We start from the raw sequence: 16981 nt of genomic DNA, 5'->3' as shown, positions 1-16981 counted from the left end.
CCCCCCCCAATGAAATATGTTTGGATGTAATTTAGGTCTCAAACCAAAAGCTTTCAGGTTTATTAGATCCATTATCTCACATAATGTGGGAGTGGTCAGCTCAGACTTTCCAGCACATTCTCTCCAGCATGAAAAGTCTGACCCTCGGCAAAGTGAGTAAGACGTTTCTAAGGAAAACTTTTGTCATGACCGAGGAACACTGGAACTTTTCCCCCTGCCTGAATGACTCGTAGCATCTTTTACTGCCATAATAGGTTCTCTTTCCCAAAGTCCAATAAACAAAAGATTTATTTTATCCCCATATTTCTTTTATCTGTAAATATTACTATTAATCATCTCTTTCTTATGTTCCAACCTCCTGTTTAACTTTGCTAAAGTAAACTGCAGACAGGACAAATAGCTAGTATGAGAGTTGTATGACTTTTCACTCACTTTCTTTTATCACTTCAGACTTTTAAATAATAAGGACAGATGTTAAGCTTTAATGGATTTCCAATTGCATGCATGTTAGAGGACGGTGGTGCCACAGTATGTCCTTTAAACCAGGGTCAAGACATTTTCTATTCTTCTACCAAGAAAACTAATATTTTGTATCTGTGGTTGTTTTACTCTGGTCTGAAGCCCCAGTCTTATAAATCAACTTCATGCATTTCTTTCTTATTGAAACATCCGTTTTAAGTCTATTAAGATGGCAGCATATACAGTATACACACAACATTCAACAGAAAATATATCTACATATATTGTGCAGATACATTTCCATGACTTTGTTCAAATAGAATTATCTGTTTTAGTCTTGATAGACTATTATCAAGTTAAGGTTTGTCTGTATAAACATGTTTATGCAATACAAATCTACACATATAGTTATCATTAGCTTCTTAGTTTCTACGTCTTTGACATAAACTTTAAAGTATTTTGTCAATAAAAACCAAAAAAAATATTCAAAAAGGATAGGTTCACAATTCTTTAAACAATAGTCAGATGCCCACATGAACACCAAAAGGTTTGATTTGCTGTAATCATTTGTCCTGTTCATACAGACCCTTAAAAAAAAACTCTATATGATATTAATGATTTATGAGATTAAGAAGGTTGAACAGCGTGACCTGAACAAATCAAATGGGTATCTTCCAAATTCACAGTCTTTTTACAATAAAGTTTCAATCTACTGTAGCTCAACAAGGAAACACTAACAGAAACACAAACAGGGAATTTTGTAGGGCTGCACAATCAATCTAAATATTATCAAAATGGCAATATGGCCATGTGCAATACTCAGATGGAAAAATAATCCTTATCGGTCAAAATAATTGCAATATGATATTTTACACCATATGGTGCAGCCCTAGAATTACGTACTAAAAAGCCCCCCTGCTATAATGTATAGTTTTCAATAAAAAATGTAATTAAATTGGGAACACATCCTTTAAGCCGACCCAGGTTTACAGTTTCGAGAACAAGCGCCTTGGTCTGGCACTGACCTGTGTACAGCTGTGTACCAGCCAGCAGCAAGGGTGAGGTTGATAACCATGTCTACTGGGATCAAATCGGCCACCGCATCGTTGTTGGCCCTCATGGTGCGCAAGATCCCCTTTCCAGCCTGAACGTGAAAAAACACTTAGGTCTTAGGACTCCGAACCTTTTCTGAGCACTTAAAAGCTTTGAGATTTTGGAAGATGGACATTTACTCACTGCTATGAAGACTCCACTTGGTCCGTTGAAGTTGTCGATCCAACCCTGAGGCGTAAGAAAGAGAGAGCATCCTTAGAGACGTGACAGCTTTCACAAGACAGATAAGACATAAGATAGTTATTAGATCCAAACAACACGTGTGTGCTTGTGTTTATGTGTGCTGAATCATCTCTTCAGGCTTATGTTGCTTCCTGTGGTGGGAGAACAGAGGAGGCCGGGTAGCAGTGATTGTCGACTTCAATTAGAGCCCATTAAAAATAGATGAAACCACTGGTTATAGACTGCTGCAGTTCCCAACGTGTGGGACTGAAGACCCATTATGCGGTCTTGTCCTGACTCTAATAAGCTCTGGTGCCAGAGGTGTTTTTAGCACCACAATCCTGTTGGTGGCTTCATGCCAGGCTAAGGTGGCAGATAGAGCTTTACATTTTGCATTATATACACGCAAGGAAAATATGGAGTCACAAAATGCCAAAATTAGATGCACATTGTGGTTGTAAACACACCACACAAAGGCAAACATAAAAACAGGCAGTCCCATCCTCCCCACCCCCCTTGCCTCACAGCACCTACTGGCACGAGCTGCCAAAGCGATTGCATGGCCAAGCGTGAGCGAGGCCCTTTGAAGAGTCGCTGCCAGTCCGAGCTTACAACTGAAGGCTGAGCGCAGAGCCAGGAACTGCCGTCAGAGTCCCTGCGCGCACACACGAGACCTACATTTCCTGCCACCAGATAAACAAGGACTTCCCTGTGTTTTTCCTGGTATTTTATCTATGCAGCGTCATTTCTCAAATCTCTCCGGGTACCTTTGATTATTTAACAGGAAGGTTTGAGCTCAGGAATCTTTTGGGAGTAGCTCTCGACTGACTGCATACAACAGTAAACAAGCTCGATATTATTTGACCTTAAAAGACAGAAATAACTATCAAGATTCAAAAAAACATCTTCCAGGAGGACTGGATGTATGGTTGCCACATACAATTATTGATTTATCTATTGTTTTTTAGAATAATTGACAGATTCATGTCATATTTGACAACTTCCCAGAGGCAGAAAGCAAATATGTTCAGTTGAGAAACATACTAGATGCTTGTTTTTCAGTCTCCCAGTTAACTCTATCAATTACAGGTTTGTTCACATATAATTAGAGTGGGAAAATTACAGACTGGGCCTTTAACTGTTGATACCAAACACTAATTACTCTTAACTGAAGATCACAAAAATGCTACTTTATATAAAGACTAAATGCGATATAGTGGCTGGTTTTATTTCTTTACTTATTGCAGTCAGTGCACAGTGTAGATGTCAGGACGCCTGCAGCAGCTCAACTAAAAGCAGCTTAATCATGGAAATATTTCAGAGTTTGAGTCTTCTGCTGAACTCTCAGTGCAGCCTTTACATGAACTTCTCTGCACTCTTCAACTTCCCGCCCTCAATGTGACATTCAGTCTGTCAGTGCATCTCCGCTCTCGGTGTCCCATTTCTTCACCACCCTAAAAACTCTTCCATCCCAAGCAGCTGTTTGACGACTTGGTTGAATGGCTCAGGTCTTCAGCAAACATATTAACCAATTTGCTTTAATCCCTGCGTCACCTAAGATGAAACCCCACAGGGGAGCGGCACTGACCTGTGCAGGATTACATCGATCAATATCTGATTTCCATTCGTGTTACCGTCACAGGTGGACGCATAATGAGCACAGGATCAAGAAAAAGATTTGATTAACCGCAGCCAGCAGTAAGAACACACAGCAGGCGGTATAATGTGTAAAAGTAGTTTAACTCTGTGAGAGAAAAGTGGACTCACAGGGAAAGGCTCCTGCCAGCTGGCTCCCACTATGGAGGGTCTGATGATGGCGATGTTGAGCTTGTCCTGCTCCTGTTGCACCACGAACTCGGCCAGGGCTTTGGTGTAGGTGTATGTGTTGGGCCGGTCGCCGATGAGCCGCGGTGTGATGTCACGCACCATGCCATCGTCCATCCACCTGAAGACAGAAATGAAGGGCTTAGTCAGAGAAACACAGCGTGCGTGACACTGTGGTAGTTATTATTCTGGTATTCCATGTTGATCTTTGACCCATTTGTGTATTATCATCATTGACTAGTAAAGTGTTCCTCAATGCTTGGTGCGTATCCCAAGAGAAAGAGGATACAGTCACGGTTTGGGAATTTACTTTGAAAAACTAAGTATATCCAGAGTTTCCTGTTACGGTTTCATAGTCATTACTCTATGGGACATTATGAAAGTACAGCCTTTGTTTCCAGTTAGGATGCATTTACTTTCTGGAGATTTTATTTTGAAAAAAAATAGATAAATCCCTTTCAGTTTTTATAGTTGTATTCATATCGTAGGGAATATTATAAACAATTTCACGTTTTTGGGGCACAAAAACCAGTCCTTTATCCACTTACTCAAGAGATTCGATGAGTTTCTTGGGCTCGACAGGTGGCGGGTAGATGACCTCGTCGATGTGTTTGCGGTTGCAGTTTGCATAGGCGGTGGAGATGTGAATGAAGGCCTCGAGGTGGTGCATCTGCTTGGCCAGGCTGACGAGCTGCTGTGTGGCGATCACGTTCAGCTGCAGGGCGTGTCTGCCAGAGAGGAGAGAGACATACAGTCAAAATAGTGTTTGGATTTGTGTGTGTGTGTGTGTGTGTGTGTGGTGTGTGTGTGTGTGTGTGTGGTGTGTGTTGTGTGTGTGTGTGTGTGTATACTGAAGTGTGGTGCTTGAGATTAAATGTGTGTAGGAAAAGGCTTTGTGGGTTGTATTTGCCAGGCTGCTAATATCGCTTGTTTGAGCAATCTTGCATGCGAGAACGTTCATGTTTGCCGAGCTCCTTAAGTGTTCCCATTCAAATGAAGAATTGCAGACTACTGGGAAACATGATTATAAGCGGAGCAGAAAGAACGACACGACAGGATGGTGAGACATGAAAACCAAACGGGGGAGGGAGAGAGGACAAGACAGACAGGAGGGGGGGGGATAGAGCAACATCTGCTCTCCTATAAATGTGTTAGTCCTCATCAATTATTGCTTCAACTGAGCACCCGTTTTTCAACCTCATACCCACCCACCTCATCCAGCCACGAGCACTTCAGCAAACACTTGTGTGGCTCCACATGCCAGTAGGGCTGAAACAATAAATGTCTATGAAATCCAAATTCTAAATAATACCGCCATACCACGTCGCATTTCTACATCTTGATGTTCCCTCCTTTTTAGTCCCTCCACCCACCCTTAAGGAGATAGAAGGATGTTCACGAATTGTAATGCTGTTGAGGGGAATTTGTCCCTTACCAATTTAAGTAACTGTCTATTACCAATTTCTGCCGTCACTTGCATTAGCAAAGGGAGATGCCATCAAACCAAGCGTTCCTAATTTCTCTGTAAATTACAATCAAATAAAAAGCTGCAGTACACCACGTGATCAGTAGATAAAGAAACAAGGCAGAGCGAGGAGACAGACGCTGCGGCTCTAACCTCCCTGCAAAGCCACAAATCAACACATCTTAAGTTTGGTAACCTTGGTAGCACTTGGTAAGCCTCTTGGCATTCAGCAGAGCATCTGCAGCAATCTTGTCAGCTCGGAGCAAGAAGTCAGTTTTGCCCGAGGCCGACAGTGAGAAAAAACTGAGGGATCAGTTTGAACAGATACTGCGAGATAAGAACGCCTCTTGGGCTCTGTGTGGGTGGCGCTCGCAAGGGTGTGTGTCAAGGAAAAGTGATGGACAGTGTGTGTGTGTGTGTGTGTGGTGTGTGTTGTGTGTGTGTGTGTGTGTGTCTCGTGAATCGGATGTGGTCGGGTGGTGCCAGCTTGTTAGTGACAGCACACATAGATATGAGCAACAGGGAGTGTGGTGTTGGTGGTTATTAGAGGACGAGCTCAGTGTGTGGGCCCGCCATCTTCCCACCGCCTTCTAGGACCATATGCAGGGCGTTGCGCCAGCAGGATGGTCAGGAAACGATGGAAAGCACCACTGTGCCCCTTCCTGCATCTGACTCATTACCCATCTGTTTCTGCTCTTATCATTGGATGTAAAAACTAGAGAACTGCATAGCTCTGATCTACAAGGTACCACCTCAAAAGGATCGTTTCATTACAACTTTATTAGATCTTGGGTCTTATGTTTATGGTTTTGGCCATCAGATTAATTACGGAGGTCTGGGAACATAACTACTTTAATTCACACTTCATGGGAACCAGTGGTTTCCAACCTGAGGTCGCAGAAAAGATCTGATCGCTATTTTCTCGTAAAATACTTTTTCCTGAAAGTGAGTGCACCCAAAATGATGATAATTAGAGCTGAAACAGAAAATTAATCAGCAACTATTTCAAATAAAAATCCCAAACATTTCAGTTCCAGCTTCTAAATGATGAGAATTTGCTGCTTTTACCCCTCTCTGTATCTCTGGGTTTTGGATTGCTGCTCGGACAAAACAAGACATGAATGATTCATTTTGGCCTTTAGGAAATTTAGGTTTTTGTACGGTGGCTGAGAGAGCTCAACTAACAGCAACTGAAGCAAAACACTGAGCTCTCTGCGCCACCATTTTCCCCTTTTTTTCCTGACATTTTATGGATTAATAAAAAAAATTATCTGCAGATTAGTTAATAAAAACAACCAATAGTTGCAGCACTCTTGATGCCTCACTGCACAAAACGGTGGGAACACACAGCTTCAAATACTGCAGATGAACGTTAACAACCGACTGTTTGAGTAATAATTGAAGCTAAATCAGCAACAATTAGATGAACGCTCGATTGGTGCAGCCACAAAACAGCACCAGCAACCATTTTGATAATAATAAATGAATTGTTTCTATTAAAAATCTCAAACATTTCCCAGTTCCAGCTTCTAACCTAAGAGCAACTGCTGCCTTTCTTTGTCTGAAGTGACAGTATAGAGAGTCCCTTTGGGGATTATTGAAATAAGTGATTTAACAGTAATTAGGCTTAGATTTAAGGAGACTGATAGAATTTAGTTAAAAAAGCCAGACATTTTACAGACTAAACAGTTAATTGATTAATCTAAAAAGGATCACGGTTGGGTTAATAATACAAATATTGTTTACCTTTGTTTTTTGCCTCCAAATAAGTTTGGCTAACCTCCGACTGGTCGTGTTTCTTGCCCCACTGGACTGAATGTTATTACAGACAGAATTAATTACATAAACAGGAATGATCCTTTAAGTGGGGATAAAGACCTGCAGAGGATAAAGACCAGTTGAGGCGCCTGAAAAGCTCCTGGACTGAGTCTGAAACCTTAAACAGAGACACCCGAGTCGTCAGATTTATGCCCCCTGCACTGCTTACAAGGCTGCTGGGCGCTACAAAAGAGTAATGACTCAGAGTTGACAGAGATGGGAGGGAGAAGAGAGAAAGATTGAACATGGGAGTGAAAGCTAGAAAAAAAAAAAGAAAAGAAAAAAAGACAAGGTGAAGGCCACTCAGAGAGAAAGATGGAAGGTGAGGTGACAGGGAGGGCGAGGGGAGAGCCAGTCAAAAAGCCACAGCAGGACAGAGAGAAAGATGTGAAAGCAGTAACGGATCAATATAAAGCTGTGCGGAGTGCAGTGCAGCAGCTTTATCCTAACTGAGCCGTCATTCAAACCTAATAGGTGTCCCCCCCCCACCCTCACACACACTGTCTGTAAACCCGAGGAGCGCTCCAACACCACCTCAAAACATGAGTAATCTACCTCCGCTAGTGCATGTCAGAGACTCTAAACCCTGAAAAATCTAACTCCTCAACTGAACATACTGTATTGGTGCATCAATATGTGGGAAAAGGCAAAATATACATGCTCTCTGTGATCTAACTCCATGTCCGTTCTGTGTCTTTATCAGATGCAAATGATCAAAACAGCTTTCTGGTGTTGTCTATTGTTACATTCCTAAACTTGTGGCTTTAATGAAAACGGTGTGACGTAGCGCTCTTCCTCTCTTTTTGTAATCCTGATGAAAATACCCCCCCCCCTTTTTTTTTTATTTTTTTTTTTTAACACGCACTTTTAATTTTCCAGCACTACCTTTTGGCTTTAGTGTGTTTTTAGTTATAGAGGATCTTTTTTTAAACTTCATGTTTAGAAGAATTTCCTAAAAAGCAGTCATACAAATAAATAAAAATTATATGTAATAAAAACTATTATTACCTCTATACAGGCCAAAATGTATGGCCCTAACCAGGATCCAATAACAGCGCAGTAGCCAGAGGCCGCAGCAGATGACACTGTCCACACTGTTAGTCATCAGTGGGTTCAGACCATATAGAAACTTTAGTAACGAACACATTGCAATCAATTTCCACTAATGCTAGATCTAAAAATACTCTCACTGGCTGATGCAACTTAAATTGTGACGATTCCTACATGTCAGCTGGATACCATCACACAAGCTATCTGTATTCAGCGTAGCTCCCTGAATAAAGAAGGAACCATTTATTACTGACAGATTGTCACATTGAACAGTGGTACACAAGGTTGATTTCTCCACATCCTCAACCCTTTGTAATAACCAGCCCCACTTCCTCTTTTTGCTTTAAATCAGTGAAACAGTGCAACCAGTTCAGTGAGCTGCATAACCTCTGTAATGACGTCCCACCGCAGGAAGTTCCTGCTTTACCCAACAATAACGAGATGTGTATTGTGGTTCAGTGAAATCAAACAGCAATAAATCCGGTGCATGTGATCCTCACTTGAGTGGCTCGTCGAAGCGGATGGTGGCAGCGCAGTGGAAGACAACGTTGATGCAGCCGGTGAGTTTCTCCACATCCTCCGGGCTGATGGCGAGGCCAGGCTGCATCAGCTCGCTGCTAATGGGGATGATCTTCTGGTGGAAGTCGGGGTTGTCCTCCCGCACTCGGTCGAAAAGCTGCCAGAGAGAAAACACACATGCACAAAAGAGAAAGATTAGTTTACTTGCTAAAAACTTGGTCATCAGCAGCAGCCAAATGATGCAGGACAATAAATAATGTGATTTAAAACACCACTTATAAATCATGCCCATAATGCACAAGAGCTGGAGGGCAGATCAACTACACAACTGACACAAGCGTTGACAGCTAACCCCTAAAATAGCATGACAAGGAATGCAAATTATCTCAAGTCAGCAAAGGCAGCAAATGTGTTACTTTGCATAAACCCCTCAGGCAAAAGTCACCCACATGTCCCAGTAAAATTTCAACATCAGCAACCGATTTGTTTCTGATCCGAAGTGGGTGTCCCGTTTTATTGCATCAAAACAATAATACCAAATACAGATGTCATGGGACAGGGTCAGACAGTCGACAGTGATCCCTGTGCTGCTCGCTGAGTGACTTGTCAAAGATGCTTCACAGTAATGAGAATGTGACCTTCTACTGCTAGGACACCGTGTACAACCACAAAACTTGTACACCTCCACCCTGACAGCTATTAATAACTGAAATTGAAAAACAAATTAGTCATTAACAGTAGAGGGCAGGATTTTCTCTTTTCTGCATTTCTTATTATTTACCAGGTGGTCACTGTGTAAACAGTATGGCAGTATCTTTAATTTATACCATCTCAAAGTACAGGTTTTGTTATATTGTCAACCCCTATTAGTAGCTACTAAATCACACCAATGTGGAAACAAAATAAGTGCCCTCTAATAAAATCTGCTCCTGGCAAATAGGTTAAAAAAAAAAGCATCTGACCTTACAGCCAAGACACACATTAATCAAAGTTGTCACTAGAGCTAATTGGCTGCCTTATTATTCAACTCAAAGGAAAAATGGCTGTGTCAATATTTGTACTTTTTGTACGACAGTTACTTTGGCTCTCCGACGGTGTGACAGAGGGGTTGGGTTACACATTCTGAAGAAGTGTTTCTGCTGTGGACCACTGAGTTTTATTTGTCAGTGCCATGAGTCAGACTAGGCGTGCTCCCTGAGGAATATCCAAATGTGAACGCAGCACACACTCGCCTCACTGAAGAAATGAACTCCCAGTCGTATACTTACTATCAGTGCCGAACAGAACAAACATATCCAACAATGTTAGACTAAACATTCACCTCACTCTATTCAGGGGAAAGGCCTGAGCAACATTAAACCCCTTTGTGCCAGGGTGTGGCAGCAAACTGTAGAACTGCAAGGAATGATTACTTTTCCAGTTAAGACAGCTCGTTTTGTCTGACCAGTAGGGGTGAAAGTAAATAACGATACACTTGAGAGGCAAGATAGCAATGTTGTAGGCCTAAACTGAGGGCTATGATGTTGGATGTTACAGGGACTGTGAGAAATACATGAAGATTGATTTTTCATACTCTAAATTCATGTTCTTCATACTATGACACTACGAAATCCTACAAATAAATTTATCGCCTTGATACAGTATCACAATATACTGACCTTTAACCCCCTGTATCGTGATATGTAATTTTTTCTTGCCAGATTCTTGCCTGCAGTCCAAAACTCAAATATATTCAATTTACAAATTGCCTTATATTTGACATGCTGGAGGCACTGAATGTGAATGTTTTGCTAAAAATAACGATCAAACTGTTGCAACAAGTTCATCCCTCTGGTCACAAATGCTTCCGTAGAACTGCCTGACTGATAACGACACACGTGCAGAGCATGTTGCATTTCATACATACGCTCATGCACAACATACTCTGCACGATGCATCACAAAGCCTTGTTTGTGTGATATTGTTCCACCTGTTTACACTGCTGTTTGCTCACCGAGGGCAGCAGACGACATTCCAACAGGGAGGGAGGGGTGGATAAGTGAAGTCTTGTCTACATTTACCAGCTCATGTTTGTTCTGACACTTTTGGTGCACACGCTGAGCACTGCATCACAGTCCCCTGCAGGACTGTGCATGAAATCCCTCTGCCGTATTGGGAAGCAAGAGAGTCGCAAAGAGTAGTGTTGGTTTGCCACCGACATGGCATTTCTGGCTGTGTGGCAGCTGTGCACGAATGCATTTTACAGACAGGCAGTAAGAGATGGCACGAGAAGAAGAAAAAAGAGGGTGAATGAGGGGGGGGAGAAGGGTTTGGCATCAAAGTGCACGATCCTCTGTTATGAAATTGCTGTGTGTGTTTGTGTGGTGTGTGTGTGTGTGTGTGTGTGTGTTGTGTGTGTGTGTGTGTGTGTGTGGTGTGTGTGTGTGTGTGTGTTGTGTGTGTGTTGATGATGTGGACTGTCCTAGTAAGCAGAGCGCTCTAGCTGAAGAGGACAGATGTTGAATTAAACAGCTTCAAACAGCTGTTTATATTCATGTTCTGTATCCCTATCAATCTTCTGCTTTGTAATGCTGTCCCTCTTCTCCAAATACCCCACGCTGCCCATATTAGGCACAAGTCCTGAAGTACAGTATGTCATGTCACAACCCAGAACTATTATTCCCAACTGGGGGAGGGGGATGCATGCTGTATTTTATTTCTGCATGATAGTGTAGGACTGCTATCATTATGTAATGCAAATATAATAGTGTCTTCCCTCCCTCTGCTCTAGGCTAACAGCTGGCAGTAATCGAGACCTACAGTCTGCAGAGTGGCAGTAAAAGAGATTCAATGTGCAGCTTTCTCATAAAAATCTTTCCGAAAATATCAAAATCGGCATGTGTTTTACTGCACAAACTGTTCCTTTTTTTTTTTTTTTTTTGTAATGAACCTCAGGTTCAAACTTCCTCCTTTGTGGGTTGTGTGGAGCTTGGCAACAAAAAACAAACCAGCCCTGAATTTTTGGCCATCACCCACAAAAAAACCTTGTGGGTGCTGTGACTAGGAAGTTTACCCTGACAACAAACGTGAACTCCTCTTGTAGCGGATGGTTATCTCCCCTGTCACATACTGTACCAGTCAGAAAAACATCACAGAAAAAAACTTAATCAAAACACTGTCAGTCAAAAAGAAGAACTGCTAAAGTCTTTTGGGAATCAGCCACAATTGATGCTCCTCACCAGTCAAAAAGACCATTTTATACAAATGCAACTTTTTCGTGAAGGAAAAATTATTAATTCCACACATCACTTTGGTCATTTTATGAGTTTTACAACCACTATTGAGGCAAGAACCACTTTAGCAATTTAACACCAGAAACTGCATAAAGAAGAACCTCCTCAACACTAAAACACGAGAGTTGGTTTCACTAAGGAGGAACTCTAACCACAATGTTGTAGTATTTGGGAAACTGCTCGTAGTTGTCACTTATCTGGAATAGAAGGGGTCTACATAAACTCATCACCACATGGTGATTTTGTTTTTTCTTCTTCTTGGAGATTAATGTTTCTACAAATATAATATTACTCTGGGCAAGTGGAAAGCAGTTTCAAGAGGAAAAAAATCTAAATCTTGTTTACAGGCATAAGACAGACAAGGAACAGGAAACCAATCTGGAAAGAAAAATAAAAGACTGAAAATGTTAAAAAATCCCCCCGGCCAAAAAAAAAAAAAAAAAAAGCTGACACACAACATAACAAGGCTTAATGGACAGACATGCAACCCCACCAGAAACATCTTTAAATGCACGGTAGGCCACAGATTTTTTTTTTTAAAATAACATTAGTTTTGATAGTAAGTTGCCACAGGAAAACCAATCATGGGATGACCGATTGGTCATCCCTTAAATATAAGATCCAATTGCCAATTGAAAACGAATTAATTCTTCATGCCTACAGTCCTACTTCCTATTGTACGTTACTTCACGATTCTTGGCACCTGGCTCATAGATGCCTCCTAGATGCCTCCTAGGATGCTCCTAAGATGCTCCTAGATGCCTCCTAGATGCCTCCTAGAGTGCCTCCTAGATGCCTCCTAGATGCCTCTAGATGCCCTCCTAGATGCCATCCTAGATGCCTCCCTGTTGGTTGTTGGTGCACACAACAATCCTGGGTGTCAGACTTAAAGCCCCCCCCCCCCGTGATGCACGAGGCTGTTACTGTTTCTGGGGCAGAGTGACAAAAGAACTGCAGAATGTAATCACTTACTGTACACTTGAAAGATGAATATTAAAACCTTTTCGAGCACTCACTTCATGAAATACTATCCAACTGAAATAGCAGCATGAGTATCTACCAGGCTATGCTCAGCCAAAAAATTATTTGTGAAGCACCTCTAAGCCAAAGTTAAATTACAGAAAGACTCAGAAGAGAGAGGGCATCAGGGTCAGAAGGGTGAATGAGGCTGCAGAGTGTGGGCTTCAGAGCGCTCTTTGTTATGGGCACAGTCAGAGAATGGCATTGTGGGACTGTGGCGTTGTTTTGTAAAAGGCTCTTTTCTTGTGCCAGCCTTCCACCGCTCGCATTTACCGTCACACCCTCCTCTGACCCTTGGGCATCAATGAGCAAACTGCCTTGTACAAGAACACAATAGTCCACCAGTTTGCATTTACTCAACAATCTGAGGGAAAAAAACTCAGCACTGCCATCCCTGCAGTGTAGCCACAAGTGTTTTAGTAGTACATCTTGTGGTCAGTCAGAGTTGTGGCCTCGACCTTGAGCAGTCAAGGTCTTGTATAAAGTCAAAATGATTTTCCTGTACAGGTGGCACGTACATGTGGTCCTTTCTTTGCGGTGGACACTGCCATATTTAATACCCTGAGGGCAATACATTGCCCATCAAGAGGGCTTGAAGCAGCCGCTCTGTGAACTTTCACAGAAACCCTACACTAATGGCACTTCCCTTTCAGCACAGCAACCCGAGATGCCATTCAAACAGCCTCTCTTCTCACTAACTGCCCTTTAACTGGACTCTACTCTTTTCACAGCCCCCTTCCTTTGGAGCAAAGGGATGACAGAGAGAGGACTAGCTAGAAAAAAAAAAAGAAAGTACAAGAGGCACAAAAGTGGTGAGGAAAGCAGCAGGAAAGTGTTTTCTTTTTTGGCCTTGTCCACAAAGTTTATCGTGGCAAAATGTCAACTCTGCCTAATCTTTTGTAGATTCTAGGTTCTCATGTCTGAGGAGGGTCACAATAGGACACTGTGAATCAGAGCTAATGATGGCCATGCTCTTTACACTTTCAGGGGTGGGTAACATAACTCCTTGACAAGCTGAAGGTCACAGTTGCGGACTCTTGATTTAAACAATTGATTATCAAAATTGATGCAGATTAATTCATTACTCAAGAAAAAAAATCCATTTCATTGTTCCAGTTTCTCAAATTGGGGAATTTGCTGCTTTTCTTTGTTGCAGTATTATTGTAAGTTGAATGTCTTTGGGTTTTTGACTGTTGGTTCAGCAAAACAAGACATTTGATGATGGTATTTTGGGCTATAGGACATTGTGATCTACATTTTTCATAATGTTTTGATGTATTATTTAATTATTCACCTAGAAAATAATCCATAGATAAATCTATCATGAAAATAATTAGTTGCAACCCTACTGCATATGTCAAGGCCATTCAGAATAGCAATAAAACAAAAGTATAATAGTATAAAAGTATAATTCAGTCTTAAGCTCCATATCTTGACCAACAAACAAAAACTCTTACTGGTAGTTTTTGGGTCAATACCTTAAGTACCTAAACGGTAAATGGCTGCATTTATATAGCGCTTTTATCCGAAGTGCTTTATAATTTGCCTCCCGTTCACCCACTCAGAAACCGGTGCTGGTCTGAACAGTGGAAGCAATTTGTGGTTCAGTGAATAAAACAAAACAAAACAAAACAAAACAAAACAAAACAAAACAAAAACACCAACACTGTCAATTTCCCTCTTTTTGTTCCTGCGTAACATCTGTATGAGTCTGAAAGGTAGCTGCCATCTGTGCCACAGCTGGTCCTTTCCCTGCTGAGTAAGCCGGATACCACCAATCAAAGACGAACAGGCCGGAAAATTTTGTGTAGATAGGGAAAGGACTGCGAAACTGTGTCAGACAGAAGCAATTAACGGCTACACCCTCAGTGATGACCTCCATTTCCTGACATGCACCGTCTAAATTAGTCGAATAATAGGATGTGAGCAGGATCACTGACAAAAGAGGTTTTTCCAAAAGTTATTAATGCCCAGAAATCCAGCTACTCCTCCAGCACTGTCTGCGATGGGCATCAGCACAAAAACACAATACATGGTGGAGGACGTGGGCAGTCATCATTATTTCTCAGTTTCTCATCTGCCAAACTGACAAGGCTCCATACTAAAAAGGATAAAAAAAGCTAAGCCTAGGGAGAACACAGAAATGAGAGTCTCGTGGGAAGCTGTGACGAAGCAGAGACATGACTAACCACTGGGGCAGTCAGCATATTAAGGAGAAAAAGGGTTCATCTTCAACCTGTCTTCAATCCATCCCTGTGCCTGCCTCAGTGTCTAGGTGGCATAAAAACAGATTTAACCAGCCAATGCTGCTACATATTTCAACACTACTACTGAGCAAAATTCCCCCAAACCTTCAGACTGAGGTGGAAACTGCTGAATTGTTTTAGAAACAAAAGATTTCATACTATTAGCTTTAAAATGCTGAGGAGTCTTGCTTATGCATTGGGATGCTGCTTCTGGATGCCACAAAAACTGATTAATGTAGGGGGAAAAGGTCAATTAAAGCACACAATTTGATATGCATGGAGGGACCAAGTGTTCTGGTTTATCTTAAGGGAGGTAAGCACTTTCTACAAATACTGTTATATTTCATGGAGTGGTCCACTTAGAGACAATGCCAGCTATCTCCCTTTATTCAACTCTTTCAACCCTGAGTCTCACAGCTTCTTAAGAGCTTAGGGGAGTGATCAAGGATTGCAGTGAGCAGCTCATCACAGCAAACTAATGAAAATGGAGGGTTTTCTCATGTCTGGCTCTAAGCTATCATTGTACACAACTCAATTGAAAAAGATCAATATGAGCAGAGTAATGAGGTTTACAGTGACAGCAAATGTAGAGTTCCTGGGCTTGGCGTTCGGTATGCTGGTGGCATCACATTCCAGTCTTTGAGACGGTGACCTCGTGCTGAGGCAAGGAGAATTTTATTGCCCTCAAAGAGCAAACGGACAGAAATAAGACAGAGTTTATGATGTGTGCTGCAGGCCTTTGTGTCCTTGTTAAATACCACAACGAATTAGCAGGGATTGCAAGGTAAAATCAGCAATTTGCTTCTTGAGCATGATGCTGAGACAGTCAGCCAGATCTGTTTTAAAGTGATAGTCCTCCAAAGTCATCTGAGAAAAGCCTTGAGTCAAGTCTCAAGTTCTTATGGGTAAATTAAAGTCTTTCGGGTAATTTCAGGTAAAGCTTTCTTAAAATCTGTGTAAATGCAACTCTTCCAGCTGTTTTTTTGTTGGCTGACTTTTAATGTGAAGTGTTGAGTTGACATTGACGGCAGCTGAACATCACACTGGAATTTATACATGAAACAGGTATTTTTGTTGAGAGAAACAAGAAGTGGCGGGTATAACGTGTCTTACTGATGGAAAAGGTGCTCTTGAAATGTACATGATGCTTAAATTACTATGTGAAAGCTGTTGAAAGTAATTTCGAACCCACATAATGTTTTTTTACCCTGCTTTTATTACCACCCGGCCTTTATTTATTTGGCCATGAGGGCCATTATTCACATTCCAGCTTTTAAATCAGAATTTACAGTAGTGATGCGTCATGGTTGTGCAACACCTGCCTGATGGTCCTGGGAATTTACCAGGTCCATGTTTTTGCTTACAAATCTCAAGTTGTAGCGTCAAGTTTTAGAGCAGCCAAGTTCAAGTTTGTCTCAAGTCCTTATTTGACCAAATTCAGACTTGCATCTACAGCTCTGCTAGTCATGTTCAACATTGGGTTCATGAAGATGATCTGAAGTCTCAAGTGTCAGTGAGTACACAAGGTATGCAACTGCAGCAGTCAAACCTAAGATTACACAAAAAGTTGTGATAAAATCTTTTGTCATACTGCGACAACCACAGGGAAATGCGGTACTGCTGCATAACGATTGCCCTGACAAGAACGTCTCACAGGAACCTCTATGGAAACAGACTGGTTTCAGTTTATCTGAAGACAGAGCTGCTGTGGGTTGTAATCTTGATGAACATGATCCTCTTTGATATGAGAGCAGCTTCTCATCTGTCCTGCTACTAGGCCCCAAAGCCTCTACCAACCTTCTGCCCCAGTTCCAGACAAAATGCAGGCTTTCTGTTATCTTGACCTGATCAATAACACCCACATACACACAACCTTTCAACTTAAGGCCAAATAATAAGGTGGGGACAAGGAAGTCCGGAACCGTGTTTTAAATACTTAAGATGCAGTGGTTGATTTCCTTTGTTTCCCTGCAGCTGTTTACACACTAGAGTTGTTCCGATTCCGATACCAGTATCGGAAATTGCTCCGATAC

General features: G+C 41.8%; 1 protein-coding gene across 2 annotated transcripts in view; it reads right to left on the bottom strand.

The window, feature by feature from the left end:
* The window catches only part of si:dkey-97m3.1 (fatty acyl-CoA reductase 1), a 61097-nt gene that overhangs the window by 19814 nt on the left and 24302 nt on the right, over positions 1 to 16981 (bottom strand). For both annotated transcript variants that reach the window (XM_035674932.1, XM_035674940.1), the window contains exons 3-7: positions 8392 to 8567; positions 4107 to 4286; positions 3502 to 3679; positions 1696 to 1740; positions 1485 to 1603 (exon numbers count right to left, since the gene is read on the bottom strand). In XM_035674932.1, coding sequence (XP_035530825.1) covers positions 1485 to 1603; positions 1696 to 1740; positions 3502 to 3679; positions 4107 to 4286; positions 8392 to 8567 — 698 coding nt within the window. The remainder of the gene's footprint in view (positions 1 to 1484; positions 1604 to 1695; positions 1741 to 3501; positions 3680 to 4106; positions 4287 to 8391; positions 8568 to 16981) is intronic.

The sequence above is a fragment of the Morone saxatilis genome, unplaced genomic scaffold (assembly GCF_004916995.1).
Source record: "Morone saxatilis isolate NCDOM2014 unplaced genomic scaffold, NCSU_SB_2.0 Contig10, whole genome shotgun sequence".
NCBI classification, from domain to species: Eukaryota; Metazoa; Chordata; class Actinopteri; family Moronidae; genus Morone; species Morone saxatilis.
The sequence above is the reverse complement of the archived record's forward strand: the minus strand, read 5'-3'. Positions and strand labels throughout refer to the sequence as shown.